This window comes from Microtus ochrogaster, chromosome 18 (genome assembly GCF_000317375.1).
Source record: "Microtus ochrogaster isolate Prairie Vole_2 chromosome 18, MicOch1.0, whole genome shotgun sequence".
In the NCBI taxonomy this organism is placed as follows: Eukaryota; Metazoa; Chordata; class Mammalia; order Rodentia; family Cricetidae; genus Microtus; species Microtus ochrogaster.
In genome coordinates, this window is record NC_022020.1 from 67455227 (window position 1) to 67470340 (window position 15114).

The 15114-nt window shown below is 47.0% G+C and overlaps 1 protein-coding gene across 2 annotated transcripts in view; it reads right to left on the reverse strand.

Annotated features, from left to right (window-relative positions):
• Positions 1–12719, reverse strand: part of Cndp2 (carnosine dipeptidase 2) — a 19341-nt gene extending 6622 nt beyond the window's left edge. Inside the window, exons 1-6 of one of the 2 annotated variants that reach the window (XM_005356328.3) lie at positions 12678–12719; positions 9215–9304; positions 8370–8513; positions 4807–4969; positions 3461–3549; positions 989–1189 (exon numbers count right to left, since the gene is read on the reverse strand). In XM_005356328.3, the coding sequence (XP_005356385.1) occupies positions 989–1189; positions 3461–3549; positions 4807–4969; positions 8370–8513; positions 9215–9274 (657 nt within the window). In that variant the 5' untranslated portion in view covers positions 9275–9304; positions 12678–12719. Of the gene's footprint in view, positions 1–988; positions 1190–3460; positions 3550–4806; positions 4970–8369; positions 8514–9214; positions 9455–12677 lie in introns of those variants that run through there. The other variant, XM_005356329.2, reaches the window with a different exon arrangement.
• Between the last annotated feature and the right edge of the window lie 2395 nt (positions 12720–15114).

Here is a 15114-nt window from a genome sequence, read left to right on the forward strand (position 1 = left end):
GGCTGCAGGTGCACCAGGAATGGTGGCCACAGGTAGAAGCATGGTGCAGAGCAGCCTCTCTAACACTGATAACCCCTTTAAAAGGAAGGACAGAATCTTGTTTTTTTGCAGAGACCCTGCACATATTTCCTCAGAGGGCAACACCAAGCATGAAGCATGAACCCATTAACATGAAAAAAGTGGATCAGACCCACTTTAGTACTAGTCTTACAACCAGGCAGGCCAGGTAACCATCGGGTACTTAGACTTCCATCTCTAAAGGGAATGGGAAGTCCCCTCACAGTTCAGAAGGAATTGTGACATGCACATAGTCTCAGTACAGCTATGGCCATGGATTCTGCCCTATGAGGCGATAAAGACCTTCAGCAGGACCCACATGGTCATGCCCGTGGGAGAAGACCCCCACCTGTGTGGCAGTCTGCCCACACTCCCTGCTCATCTGGTAGAGTCCCCATCCTCTCAAGAAAACTCAGATGTGGAATTAGAAATTACCTGCTAAAGTGTGAACACTTTAACTTTTTGGTTTGTTTGTTTTTGTTTTTTGAGACAGGGTTTCTCTGTGTAACAGCCCTAGCTGTCCTGGATCTCACTCTGTAAACCAGGCTGGCCTTGAACTCACAGAGATCCACCTGCCTCTCAAGTGCTGGGATTAAAGGCGTGCGCCACCACCGCCCGGCTGACTGTTTTAAAGGAAGGGTTCAAGTGCTTATTTGTCCAAGTCATCTTAGAAGGCCTGGCATTGCTGTCATCCCATCCACTTTAATACGATATCACAGATAATACTGTCTTAATTTGAACTTGCCATGAGATTGGACTTCTGACCTCAGAGCTGCGTGCCTGGGGGATTAGGATGGATTATGGAACCCAATAGGGGCCCTGGGAAGCTCAGAGCTCCTCTTTCACGTGTGATTAACTTCTTGGTATTTGCCTGTGTCAGGGTACGGGAGAACACAGAGGCTTGTGGGTTAGAGAGGGACTCAGCTCTTACCTCAATGAAGAAGTAACAGATGCCTCTGAGGCCGTAGGTGATGCACGGCTTATTCTTCCCCAGCCAGTAGTTGTCAGAAATGCAGACGTAGTCCACGTCTTTGAAGAACTTATCTTTCTGGGCAAAAATTAACTCATCCAGGCCTTCAGAGCCAGATTCCTCCATGCCTTCCAGGCAGAACCGCAGGTTGACAGGAATCTCCTGGGACAGGGACATCACAAGACAGTCGGTTTTCTTACTTTTCTTGCAGAAGCCACACACAAGAGACTGTTCTGATATTTAGCTTCAGATATGAGATCTCTCTCACTGGCCTGTGGGAGTCTATAGTCAGAAGGAAAAGCCCTGTACCATGCCTAGGTATGCCCTGCGGTGAGCCAATGAGTGTGGGAAGCCATGGGGCAGGGAGAAGGGTAATGCATACTGGTCTGAAGAGCAACGACTGCTCTTACAGAGGACCAGGGTTCCATTCCCAGCACAAACATGGCTGCTCACAACTGTCTGTAACTCAGCTTCAGACCTCCACACATATGCATACCCCTGGGCAAATGTACCCCCACACAAGTAATACTTGCAAGTTCTCTCTCTGTCTCTCTCAGACACCCAAACACAAGTAACACACACACACACACACACACACACACACACACACACACACACTAAAAGGAATCAGGAGAGAATTCGGCTAAGTGTAAGTGAGACCTTTCTGCACTGGGAAGGTCATCGACACTGCCAGCATCGCTTTGAACACAGAAGCCAAGGGGTCCTGAGGTGCTTAACCAGAATCTCAGCACAGCGCTGGCATCTGGGTTATGTTCAAAGAGCTCTTCTGGCTCCACAGGATGAAGCAGGGAGCCAGCCTATCCACAGATGAGCAAGGAGGCTGCACACGAGCAGGCAGCTGGCTAGGGCCACACACAGGACAGAGCCGCAGGGTCCAAAGCCTGGAAGCCCCACCTCCCACCTGTTTGCATCTTTTGTCCCAAGTGAAATCTTTCCTGGAACCTCGATATATTCAACAGCTCTAAGTGAAGGGGCTCAGTGCTCTGTCCTGTGTACCCTCCCTTCCAGATCCTCCCAACACCTGAGGAGCCCTGGAGTTGCTGAGTCTTCCCGGCTTCTGTGCCCAGCTTTTAGGATTGGCTGTTGGACAGGCCAAGCGTGTGTGTTGGAAATGTGTTTTTTCTCATGCAGATGCTCCCCAGACAAAGAGCATGGGAGCCTCTTTCCTGATCTGATTTTCCACACTTTGACAAAACTACTTATTCTTATTTTATCACGTTTGTGAAATAAAATTCATACGCAAAGACTGTCCAAACAGCACAATCACAGCCAGGTTAAAGGTAATCAGAAAACTGAGCAGGGAACAACACTAGGAGCTATCGAGAATTAGGGTTCTAGAGCTGCCCCCGCCCCATTTTCTATACTTTATCAATTTTGAACTTTGAGACCCCCTCCCCAAAAAAGAAACACTCAAAATAATCTAAAATTTATTTTTTAGGAGCATATAAACCACATAGAGAAAAGAATTTGTGCAACATCAGAAAGTCTGTTACATTCTGGCTAGGGACCATACTCATGGGTAAGGTCAAAGGTTGAAAATTCATGTTAGTCAAGTTTGTGGTACGCGCCCATAATCCCAGCACTTGAAGGCTGAGGAAGGAGGATTGTCATGAGTTCAAGGCCAGCCTGAGCTATATAATGTGACTCTGTGTCAAACAAACAAATCCACCAAAGTCACATCTGGGAGCCTGAGGTGGTGGTGCACATCTATAATCTCAGCCCTAGAGAGGCAGAGTTACAGGCTCTGTAAGTTACAGGCCAGCCAGGGCTACACTGAGACCCTATCTCAAAATCAAAGAACAACAACAACAAAATAAATACCAACAAGCTGGGCGATGGTGGCGCACACTTTTAATCCCAGACTTGGGAGGCAGAAGCAGATGGATCTCTGTGAGTTTGAAGCTGGTCTGGTCTATAAAGCTAGTTCCAGGATAGCCAGGGCTATACAGAGAGATCCTGTCTTTAAAAAACCAAAAAACAAAAAAACCTAAAAATAATAATAAAACAACAATAACAAAATACCATCAAAACAAAACAAAAAACAAAAAAGCCCCAAAACAGTCACAATAAAATAAAATAAAATTCAGTTCCCACTGGCGATGGAGATCCAGCTCAGTGGTACAGGAATTTCCCAGTGTGCATGAGGATCGGTTTGATCCCAGCACAGAAGGAAAGGAGAGAATCAAAGATGTTCTAAGGTTGGCAAGAATCCTGCAGCATGGTGATAACCTGACCTTTGAGCGTCCTTAGGACAATGAACTGTTTAATGATCTCCAGAGTAGAAACAGCTGCAATCTTCTATCTACGTCTCCCTTGCTGACCAAGGTGGGGCTCGCTTTCTCCTCTCGAGTGATCTTTACACCACTACTCACACGACCTGATGAGTGGACAGAATCTGACGTGGGGGTGTACCTGGCCAGTCTTCTGATAGGCTTCCAGGGCATTCATCCAGCCAGCCACTGGTCCCTTATCATCCGTGGAGCCTCTCCCGTACAGCTTGCCTGGAGCAACAGTCAGCAGATCCAGTTAGAGACAACAAATCGAAGACCTTTCCTCAAGCGAACCTCTGATAATGCTGAGACACCAACTCACAAAGCTGTCCTGAGCGGGGAGGGCCTTTTACACTTTAAAAGCCTGGGTCTCCATCCAACCCTATGCTAAATTCAGAGACAATTTCTTGCAATCCAAGAGGCAGTCATGTGGGTGTCTGTGTTACTTTTCCCTTTTCACAGCGATGGCTAGGACCAGGATTCACAGAGATTCATCACGCGTCTCCAGGAAACCCTATAGGTGGCTAGCCCTTTAAGACTATGTGCTCTACACAGCTAACACAACCATGCAGAGCCTGGTTGCTTTGGAAGCCCATGGCCATGGTCACAAAGCACTAAGTACACACTATCCTCTCGTCCCAATTTGGAACCCTAATCTGAATCTGCTGAGGGGTGTTAGGTTCAAAGAAGTGTGGTCGGGTTGTCAGGATCCACACCAGGGTGTCCTCAGCAAGGGCAGGACAGAGGCCGGGAAGGGACTAGAGATGGCCCAAGCAGGGACAGGACAGTCCTGCTTCTGGTATAGGTGGTGGAAGAGGGTGCTGTTCAAAGGGTATGACAGAGGGTCCAGGGAAGGAAGAAGGGGTGCCCAGTCCAGACAGCTTGAAGTCATGTGAACTACCTCACAGACGTGTGGGTCTGAAACTCAGGAGAAACCCAAGTGCCGGTGGAGTTCTAACAGCAGTGGGTACGTCCCAGTTAGGTAGTGAGGAGGACCCCAGTATCGGATGGGTTTCATACGGATGTGTTAAATAAAAATAACTTTCCTATTTCACAGGCATGTAGCAGTCCACAAGGAGTCAGGACATGTCACTCAGGAGGCCTGGGATTGGGCCCTAGGGGGCTCTCCAGACAGAGCAGTGACAACAGAATGCAAACCGAGCGCATCACAGGGAGTGAGAAGGAGAGGCTGCCTTTGCAGACTCTGTGGCCCCAAATCACAAAGAATGTTCTGGAAAAGATGTTAGCATTGAAGGAAGCTTGGCAGGCTCCCACCAAGGACTTGTCATAAGAAAAGAAAAGTTTCTGAACTTTGAGGAACCAAGGCACAAATGAGAAATTTCCAGAACCCAGTCTCTAGATTCTGTTTAAAAAAAATGTACCAGAAAGAGAAAACCCCAGGAGAATATTAGTGATTTCCCAAATGTAGCATCTCCAGAACTATTTCCAAAGCTGAGCACTTGGGTGGCAAGCACTGGGTGACCTTACCTTCCCGTTCCACCAAGGTGAAGGGCTCACTGTCCCAGCCATCCTCCAGGGCCGCAGGCTGCACATCCAGGTGCCCATAAATGCACACCGTTTTCTTCTGGGGATCGCTGCCCAGCTTACCCAACAGAATGGGAGGAAGGGGTATCTCTGAGCCATCCGGGAGCTGAGGGAGAGGAGCAGTGGAAGACAGTCTGGTTAATAGTATGGCAGCTGTCATTCAATCTAGCTGTTCTCATCCTTCAACCTGTGCTGCCGAGTTTTAAGATCCTATCATTTAACAGCTCTTAATTAACAAGGACTCCATGCTTCTGAAATCCAATGACTTCCCGAAACACAGGGAGCATGAACTGAACCACACCGACAACTAATTTAATCAAGGCTGCTAGGAAACCTGTCAGAATACATAACGAAACAGTCTGGGATAAACTGCACTCATTTCTGAAATAACAGCTAAAACAGCTACAATAGCAACTGAGGGCTATATTTTTGAAATTCTGTATGTAGACAGCTAAGATGAACAGAATGGACCATCAGCCAGGGCATTAAGAGAATTCAGGGCTGGGGAGATGGCTCAGCAGGTAAGCGTGTTTTCTGCTCTTCCAGAGAACCCGAGTTCAGGTCCCAGCACCGACATCGGGAATCACAACCACCTGTGATTCAACAGCAGGGGAATCTGGTGATCTCCTCCAGCCTTTCTAGGTACCAGCAGACGCGTTGCTTACAGACACTTGTGAGCACACACTTAAAAAAAATCTTCAAAATAGAGAATTTACATAATGCTTGCCAAGTGAAATGGTGGTAGTTGCTGCTCCCCCTGGACTTTCCCCCAAGGCTTTGCCAGCTATCCAGGACACCACTTGCAGAATTCTAGACAAACCAGTCTTACGTCTTTCCTACCTCTACATCAGGTCAGTGGTGACCACTTGTGGCTCCGTGGCCCAAGCACAATGTCCTCACGCCCTGAAGCCCATGCGCCTCCTCTACTAACTAGCTCCTGTAGGAAAACCTGGTGAGCATAACAAAGCACACAGCAGTTGACAGGGGAGGACACGAGCACACACGCGTGTGCATTTGTCTGCTGGTAGGAGGAAGGGGCTGTTTCAGCAAGAACATTGCGCATATGTGCTGATGTACTAGAAACCACTACTGAGAGTCATTATGAAAATGTCTCTGAAAAAACCATAATGCACAGACTAAATGGTATAGCAGTCAGAGCCAGACTGCCCTGAAGCCATACCACCCGCACCACTGCCCAATGTACCGATTATCTTGTCTGATAACGAAGCTAGACCAACAACTAATGATTAAGAGATAAAAGACGCAGCCACTAAAACTGACAAGGTAAGGACGGTGTGGGGGAGGGCTGGGAAAATTCTCCTCCCTCAGATTTGAGCCTGTGAGCACACAGGAACTCTAGAACTCAGCGGGTGGTTAGAATTCTTATTTTTGAGACACACCTCATTGATTAGGCCTGACTGTCTCCTTCCTGCCAGGAGTTCTGGGATTAGAGGCGAGCACCACCACACCCAGCAGGTGATAGGGACTCTTATAAGAATACTGGCTTATTTTCTCAGTAAACTTCGCTGATAAAATACCTAAGTACCTCTTGATCCTGACAGCCCCAAGCGTGTGCTATGAGGGCTGGGCCTGCACATCAGATTTCATGAGGTTGGCTTGTAGGCACCAGGGGAAGAGAACCATGCCTTAAACTTTGGGTACATAGGGTCCATGGCCATTTCCATCAGCTGGCTTTTAGCTGGCCTGATCACGGAGCTCTCTTGAGGCCTTGATGAAAATGAGTGTTACCTAATGTGAAACAGTGTAACAGCCGCTGTATTCTTTTATGGAGGCCTTTAAAGATAACCACATCAGTGGTAACAGAATAGATTTATTTATTGTAATTTTGTCTGTTTGTTTTTCCAAACAAGGTTTCTTCTGTGTAGTCCTGGCTGTCCTAAAGGTGTATGGCTCCCCTCACCCCATCCCCACCCCTGGCTGATTTATTTATTGTCTAAAAACCCTGTAAAGGAACTCTTAAAAGTGATTCATCGCACCTAGTCATATTTTGTCTTTTGTTTAACACGATGAGAAGAGTGGGCGAGGTAGCAGGCAGGCAAGGCAAAGAAACAAGAGTGAGTGCGTGGTTACACCTGAGTGAGTGTGTGGTTACACGGCAGCCCTGGAGGACAGACCGGAACAGAGTGAGACCTTGTCTAAGAAATAAATAAATAATTACAAATTCAAAAAGACTAAGCAAAAAAGTTAAAGGAAACAATATGAAGAAACTTACTTTATTCCCCTGTGGGGGGCATTTGTTCGGATGCTGCTATTATTGTATATTAACTATCAATAATTGTCATTCAAAGAAAATCTCGAGAAGCATTGGACCGAGAGTCAGAAAGCCTGGATTTGAATTCTGGTTTTGCCATGAAGGCACTTGGCTCCCACACCACCCCCTGGATTACATATGCACAGTAAATTGAATGGCTAATTCCAGAACTGCTCATTGCAACTGCACACCTAATTTATCAGACAAAAGATCCAACAATGACAAAATGAACCTAAAAATTCAGTTGAAACTAAAGTAGCAGAAAAATCTATCATGATGTCAGATAAAGAGCTGGATGTGGTGGCCCACACCTTAGATCCCTGCATGTGGGGGACAGAGGCAGCAGGAGCTTTGTGAGTTCTGGCCAGTGTGGTCAACTTAGTGGGTTCTAGCTTGCCAGGGCAATATAGTTAGATCCTGTCTCAACCCAAAACCAAAACCAAAACCAAAACCAAAAGCAGTAACAAAATTCGAAGCAGAACAAGCTGTTCTTAAGGTGCCCTCTCCACTTCCAGATTCCTGGTAAGAAGTACTGGGGTGCGGAGTGGGGGTGCTGGGGCTTTGTTATTTATTTTATGTTTTTGCTTTCAAGTGTATTTTCCCTTTTATTGAAACTAGATTTTTTTTCTTATACAATATATCCTGATTACAGTTTTCCCTCCCTCTCTGCTCCTCCCAGTTCCCCGTCATTTGGACCCATTCCCTTTCTGTTTCTTATTAGAAAAGAACAGGCTTCTAAGAGAAAACAACAAAATATGACAAAATAAAACATAATAAGATAAAATAAAACCCATCACATCAAAGTTGGACAAGGCAAGGCAAATGAAGAAAAGCACCCAAGAGAAGGCACACGAATTGGAGACTCACTCGTTCACACTCTGAAAGCTATCGTATATACGTAGAGGACCCGGAACAGAGAGCTTTGTTATTTATTAAGTGACTTGGATAATGTGTAACTTCTAACTGTGAAAGCTTTGATTTCTGGGAAAGGAACTTCAGCTCTTCTTAAGAGTGAAATTCTCACCTACCCTTGAGTCACTGGTCCACAGTTCTCCTTCCTGGAATAAAACATGCTGAATAATCACAAAACTATTACCTTGCCCTCAGTGAGGATGTACTCAAGAGGCACTACAAGCTTACTTTGAATTAGAGCTGACCATCTGCAGTCAAAGGTCACACAAGACCTGGCTGCTTCTTCCCAGACCCAGGGAGAATTCGGTGGGTGTGCTCGTACCTTCTGCTTTCCGATATCCACCAGCTCTACGGAGCCCCCCAGCATCTGGATATCCGCGGCGGCCACCTCCATCATCCTTCTGATCTCCCCTCTCTTCTCTGGCCAGGCGGACACGCTCTGGATGGCCACCCATTCCGCAAGTTTCTGTTGTAGAGGGCAAGTGGAAAGGGCTCTGAAACGCTGTTCTCTAAGGGCAGGGGTGGGCTCGCCAATGGGACTCTACTACAGCTACACCACTTTATGCACAGAGCAGACGGAGCTTGCCTGATCTACATTTAAAAACCAACAAAACTGGAAGTTCCTACCCCCCCTCCCCAAACTAAGCAGGAAGGAAAGATGTCAGAATGTGCATTTTTAACCCCAAGTCAACAAAATTGCAACAGAGAGAAAACATACTGCAAAGTCAAGTCATGATCCAAGTTAGTCCCCTAGATGTAATTCTTAGTGGGAGAAGTCAAAATGTTTCATCTAAAATGATTCTTCCAAAAGTAAACTGAAGTCATAATTCTTATAGATAAAAACCAAGCAACACTTTAAACATAGCATCATATAATCACTCAGAACGAGCTGGATTCAAGCTGTCTTCTTCTCCTTTTTTAAATCTATAACTATCACAAGAAGCCATAGATGACCTTAGAGAAAAATAAAGAATGAACATTACTCATAGAGACAGGGATAATTAACTACCAAATGACGAAAGTGCGACCTTCACCATCGTGAAAAGAAACATGAACTTTTAATGCTTGATCAAAATGGCATAATTCATACGAGTTTCTTGAAAATCTCTCTGGCTGGACAAGACTGCAGCAGCTCTCACTATTCACGAAGAAGGGGCAGACCCTCACCTTGACATAGCGGTCCTGATTGTTGTCGATGTACTGGAAGATGGCTTTGAGGGCTGACATCTTTCAGGCAGACTTCAGACCTTGGAGACTCTGAGCAGAGAGAGCAAGGAGCCAGACCAGTTTGGCTTGCAGCTGGGACTGAAGGGCAGTGGCCTGAGGATCCAGAAGTGCTCCTCCACCCTCCTGTCAGCATTGGTTGCAACACTTATCACAAGACTCTCCAGGAAGTGACTGGGAACCAGCCAGGGGCTTAGACTGACCTTCATTTCCTTTCCTTGCTCCAAAGGAAAAGCTCCAGGACAGTTTGAGAGCCCCGGTGGCAGACAATCTGAAGAAAACTCTAGTGGGTACTTTCCACTCACAGGGATTTACTGTGCATTGTTATTTTTCTGAGACAAGGTCACACTGCAGCTGTCCTGGAACTTTCTTTGTAGACCAGGCCAGCCTCATACAGACATCCACCTGCCTCCTAAGTGCTAGGACTAAAGGTGTGTGCCACCATGCCTAGCTGGCATTTACTTTTTAAAACGTTATACTTTTATTTTTTTGAGACAGGACCTCTTGTGGCCTGAACTAGACTGAAACATCTGGTCCTTTTACATGTTAGAATTACTTGTCCAACCCCCACCAAGCCTGATTTATGTGTTGCTGGGATCAAAGTCAGCTCACTGCTTGTTTGGTAAGCAGTCCACCCACCAAGTGAGCTACAGTTTCAGACTCTTTTTTTTTTTTTTTTTTTTTTGGTTTTTCGAGACAGGGTTTCTCTGTGGCTTTGGAGCCTGTCCTGGAACTAGCTCTGTAGACCAGGCTGGTCTCGAACTCACAGAGATCCGCCTGCCTCTGCCTCCCGAGTGCTGGGATTAAAGGCGTGCGCCACCATCGTCCGGCTCAGTTTCAGACTCTTAAAGCACAAGGGGAACTATAACCTGCTAACGCTAGAGGAAATAATCATTTCAAAAATCTCAATAAAAATGTCACAGGCTGGGCGCGGTGGCAGATGCCTTTAATTCCAGGACAGGGGAGGCAGAGGCAGGTGGATCTCTGAAAGTATGAGGCCAGCCTGGACTATACATTATGAATTGTAGGCCAGCCAGGGCTACAGAGTGCAACTCTGTCTCAAAAAAGCAAGCAAATAAACCCTCACATTCTGCCTCTTCAACTGCAAACTTACACCCTGTCTTCGGATACAGAAGGCAAGATGAATTCAGCTGGGGACAACTGACAACCTTAGCCATGGGCTGCACTCAACCTCCTTAAGGGCCAAAGATGGGAAAGTTCCCACCTCCCGTGAGCATGGCTGTGGAGAGCAGCTGTGCACTTTTTTTTTTTTTAAAGAAAGCTAGAAGGAATATTCAGTGTTTCCATCACAAGGAAATGGCCAATGTCTGAGGAGCTGTACGTCCCAGTTTGCATACTATACGGTGCATACGCACATGTATGAACACATTTCAGGCTCCCCACAAATACACTCAATGTCTGCATTTTCTGGGCAGCTTCCACCCCCCCCCCTTTAAGACAAAACAAGAACAGGATCTTAAGTAACCTAGGTTGTCCTTGAACTTCTGATCCTCCTGCTTCCCCTTCCACAGGCTAGAAAAACAGGTATGTATCAGCACACCCATGTGTGGTACTGGGCATGGAACCCAGAGCTTCACGGAAGCTAGGCAAGCACTTTACCAGCCTTCTGCACATGTTCCAACACTTACTTTTCATGCCTGAGACTCTAGAAAGTCTCACTTTGTGGCACTGCTTTTAAAATAGGGAATCAATGTGAAGCAGAACTGACCCAGGCACTGAGATTTGCAACGGGTGTTTTCTCTCTTCAAGTAGCAAGACTCGGACTTGAGTAAGCATAGGTGAAACAGAGCTCAGTTGTGCTGAGAAAGTTCATCCTGCAGGGACACCAAGTGACCCTGGCATCACTGTCGCTACATGGTCTCAAGAGGGTGCCACAGTAATGGCCATGCGCCACACATGGTAAAGAGCACCGTTTCTTGGTACAGGATCCCAGGAGAGTTGGTTTCCTGTGACGCAAAGTGTGGTGGCTATGCCCCACACCGAGCAATGTGAAATCTCAGGGTGCTGCAAATGGTAAACGGGATTGCTGCAAGGGATGGACATTGAACTGCTAAGTCCTCAGTGTCCTCACGATCTTCCCCTACTTTGTAAAACTTAGCACAGTCGAGGAAACATTTCTAGACCCATAACCTCCCCACACGCCTCACCTGCAAGGGCCTCTGGGAGACTCTACAGATATTACCTAGGTGTTTGTGAGTGTTAAGTTCCACCCATCTGTCGCCAGCTATGCTCAGGGAAGGTACCTGTTTATCCGATGAAGCCTTATCCCGCAGAACCATCTGCTACACTGGGCACTTTTCACTGGGGCTTCTGGTCCTTACATAAATGCCAAACACCGTGGCCCAGCATCACATCCTCACAGTTAACAATTTTGTTGCTAATGTTGTTATGCAAAGATGTAACGATCTGCGGTACATCTTTCACTAAGGGCAGTAACAGTAACAGTGAGCAGAGTTCCCAGGGCAGATGGAAGGAAACCGTTTCTTTACACGGTCCCCTCAGACACAGCGAGTCAAGCCCTCTCCGTCCCACCAAGCTCTGGTGAGTCCTCCTCCATCAAGGTCATCAATCGGAAACCATTTAGTAAGGTAAAAAGCAGTATTGGTGGGTTGAACAAGCAAACTTCTTGCCAAACATGACAACAATTTCACGACCTGTTAAGTCTTAAGCTTTCTAGCAGCAGTACAATCAGGGTGCCATGACAGGGGCTTTGCCTTACTACAGACTCTGTTTAGAACTCTGGTGGCTGCAGATTCTCAAGGGTTAGTACAGCGGATCTAACATCTACTCTACTCTACAAATGAGTAAACGGAAACTGGTGAATGAATGAGCGGCCTGCTCGCACCAGCAAGCTGGCAAGGCGAGACCTCTCTCCTGTGGATCCATCCTAGGGACAAGGTCCAGCTGGATACTGCCCAGGGCCTTTGCACCCAAGGCGCTGTCTGGAGCCAGGCAGAGTCCTCAATGTGTAGGCGTGAGGACGGTCTGGCCTTTGCTCCCTGCGATCCTTCAGCCCCAAGTCGCCATGCAGGCTGGACTGGGCGCACAGTCCATCGGCCCTGCAGGGAGAATTGGGGGTGGCCCGGGGGAGCTGGTACTTATGGGGATCGGCCGATCAGAACCTGCTCTTGCGGCTGGGAGGCCTAGGTCCCGGGCTAAGTTCCTCCAGAACGCGGGCCCGCGCCGGGGCCTGGGGTGACTCAGGCCTGGGCTGACTGTGCATTAGGGATCTGGGACCTCCCGCCGCTCTCACTTGGATGCCCCGGGTCCCGCACTTGATCGCAGACCAGGGTGACTCCCACACCGCCCTGTCCTGTGCCCAGCCCTTCCCCAGCCCGCAGCGCCCTCCGTGGAAGGAAGGCCCACAGGGCGAGCGTCCGCTTACCGCGCCGGTTCCGCACCACGTGTCCCTGGCCGCCGCACCAGCCAATGCCCGGAGGTCTGAGTCTGGTCCTGCCCCGCCCCGCCGACGCGCCCCTCCCCAACAGCCAATGACCGGTCGCCTCTGGATAGCCCCGCCCCCTCCGACGCCCCGCCCTCCTGCCGCCGAGCAATTGCAGAGCGCTGACTCAGCCGTGCTGACCGTAGCCACGCCCCTCCTCGGCGGGACTACCCTGCGGGTGTCCCCTGCTCGGGAACCTGCGCCCTAGTGGTTGCCCCAGTGCTACGCTGAAACCCAGAATCGAGGGTTTTCCGAGGATCTCGCGTGGCTCTCCGGAGGGAACGGACATTCTGTCGCCTGCACACCCTCCGCTTAGATCCGTTTGGTTACAAAGCATAACCCAGTGCTGGAATGTCCAGTTTGTGGCATCGTGCAAGCGCCTTGCCCATTTTTAATGCAATACTTAATTTTAATAATTAATTTTAATTAAGTATTTAATTGAAAAAAATTATGTATGTGTGTGTGTGTTGCCCGAATGTTGTGTGCCTGGTGCCTGAGGAGGCCAGAAGAGGGCATCAGGCTCCCCAGAACTGGAGTTAGGGATGGCTGTGAGTTGCCACGTGGGTCCTGGAAATCCAGGCTGGGTCTTCCTTAAGAACAACAAGTGCTCTCAACCTCTGAGCCATCCCTCTAGACCGTCCTACATTCAGAGTGGCAAGGGACAAGGTCTCACATACTGCAAATATTCTAAAATAAAATGACCCTTTCCGCCTTAAAATTTACATGAGTTTTCTCTTGAACATTTCTTCAGAATTTTGTCAAATGTAATGTTTTAAACTGATAGTATTTTAACTGATGGCTCTGTCATACTTTATGTGTGTGTGTGTGGATGTGTGCGCGCGCGCGAGTGCTTAAATTTTTTATTTGATTAAAATGTAATTACATCTTTCTCCTCTTCATTTCTTCCCACCATCCCCTCCATGTTCCCTGAACTCTCCAATTCATGACTGTTTTTTTCTTTTATTATTATTGTTACATATAGTAATTATCATTTTATTAAAAATTGAACTCAGTGCTTTAAACATTATCAAACACAGTCTCACTGATATAATTTGCTTTTTGTTTCTGGGTTTTGTCTGTGTTTTTTTTTCTTTGAGATAAGTGTCCTGTAGCCCACGTTGACATTAGAAGTGCTATGCAGCTGGATTTGTGCTTCTGATCCTCCTGCCTCAGTTTCCTTAAGTGCTGGATTTGCTGGTGTCTGCTACCACACCTGACCTAAAATATAACTTTTTGAAATTTGTGTTTACCGTGTTTTTAATTATGTGTCTGGGTATGTGTAAACTGGAGGTGTTGGATACCCTGGAGTTTGGGTTACAGAAGGTGTGAGTCACCTGATGTGGGTGCTGGGAACTTGGGTCCTCTGGAAGAGCAGCAATGGTTCTAACTGCTGAGCCATCTCTCCAGTCTGTATCTATAAACTTAAGTTAGGATTTATTTTGGCTGCTTACTTTTTTTCCTTTGGAACTGGGCATGGTGCTCATGCCTGGAACACCAGGATTTGAGAAGCAGAGGCAGAAGAAACTGCTGCACATGGAGTTCAAAACCAGCCTGGGTTTCGTGAGATCCTGTGTAAAAAAAAAATACAACTGTTCTGGGTTAAATTATGATCATGATTATTAGTACATGAATGACTTAAAAATCCCAAATTCTTTCACATTTTGGCAAAAAAACTTTTAGATATTAAAAGTAAAATCTTGGGCCAGACAGTGGTGGCCCAGCACTTGGGGGAGGCAGAGGCAGGCGAATCTCTGTGAGTTTGAGGTCAGCCTGGTCTGCAGAATGAGTTCCAGGACAGCCAGAACTATACAGAAAAACTCTGTCAAAATAAATAAATAAATAAATAATCTTGGAATGCTTTAATCGTATCTGCTAATCTACTGAGGTTTTAAAAACTTTTGTATCACTTTCTGCAAATGTAATTATTGTTGATATGAGAAAGAATAAGGTAAAGCATGCAGCCAAAAACACGTGATCTAAGGGCGGGTGTTGGGAACTACTTGTGGGTGACTAAGGAAAACATGTAACCTGTGCTCATCATGTGATTTCTTCTTGTGCAAAGATTTTAATTTGTCTTTGAAAATTATGTAGCTTGTGGTTTTCAGGTAATCTTTTCTTCCATAGAAAGTTTTGTATTAGGAGGCATAAAAGGAATAAGAGAAAACCAAGAAATCGAGAAGAAAAGATGTAGAAGGGAAAACATTGGAAAAAGAAGTAAAGGAAAACAATGGGGAAGAGGAAGGGAGGAGGAGGAGGGGAGGATGGGGAGAAAGAGTAGGAGGATGATGGGGAGGAGGAGGAGAAGAAGAAAGAATAGGAGGAGAAAGAGGAGGAGGAAGAGGAGGAGGAGGAGAAAGAGGAGGAGGAAGAGGAGGAGGAG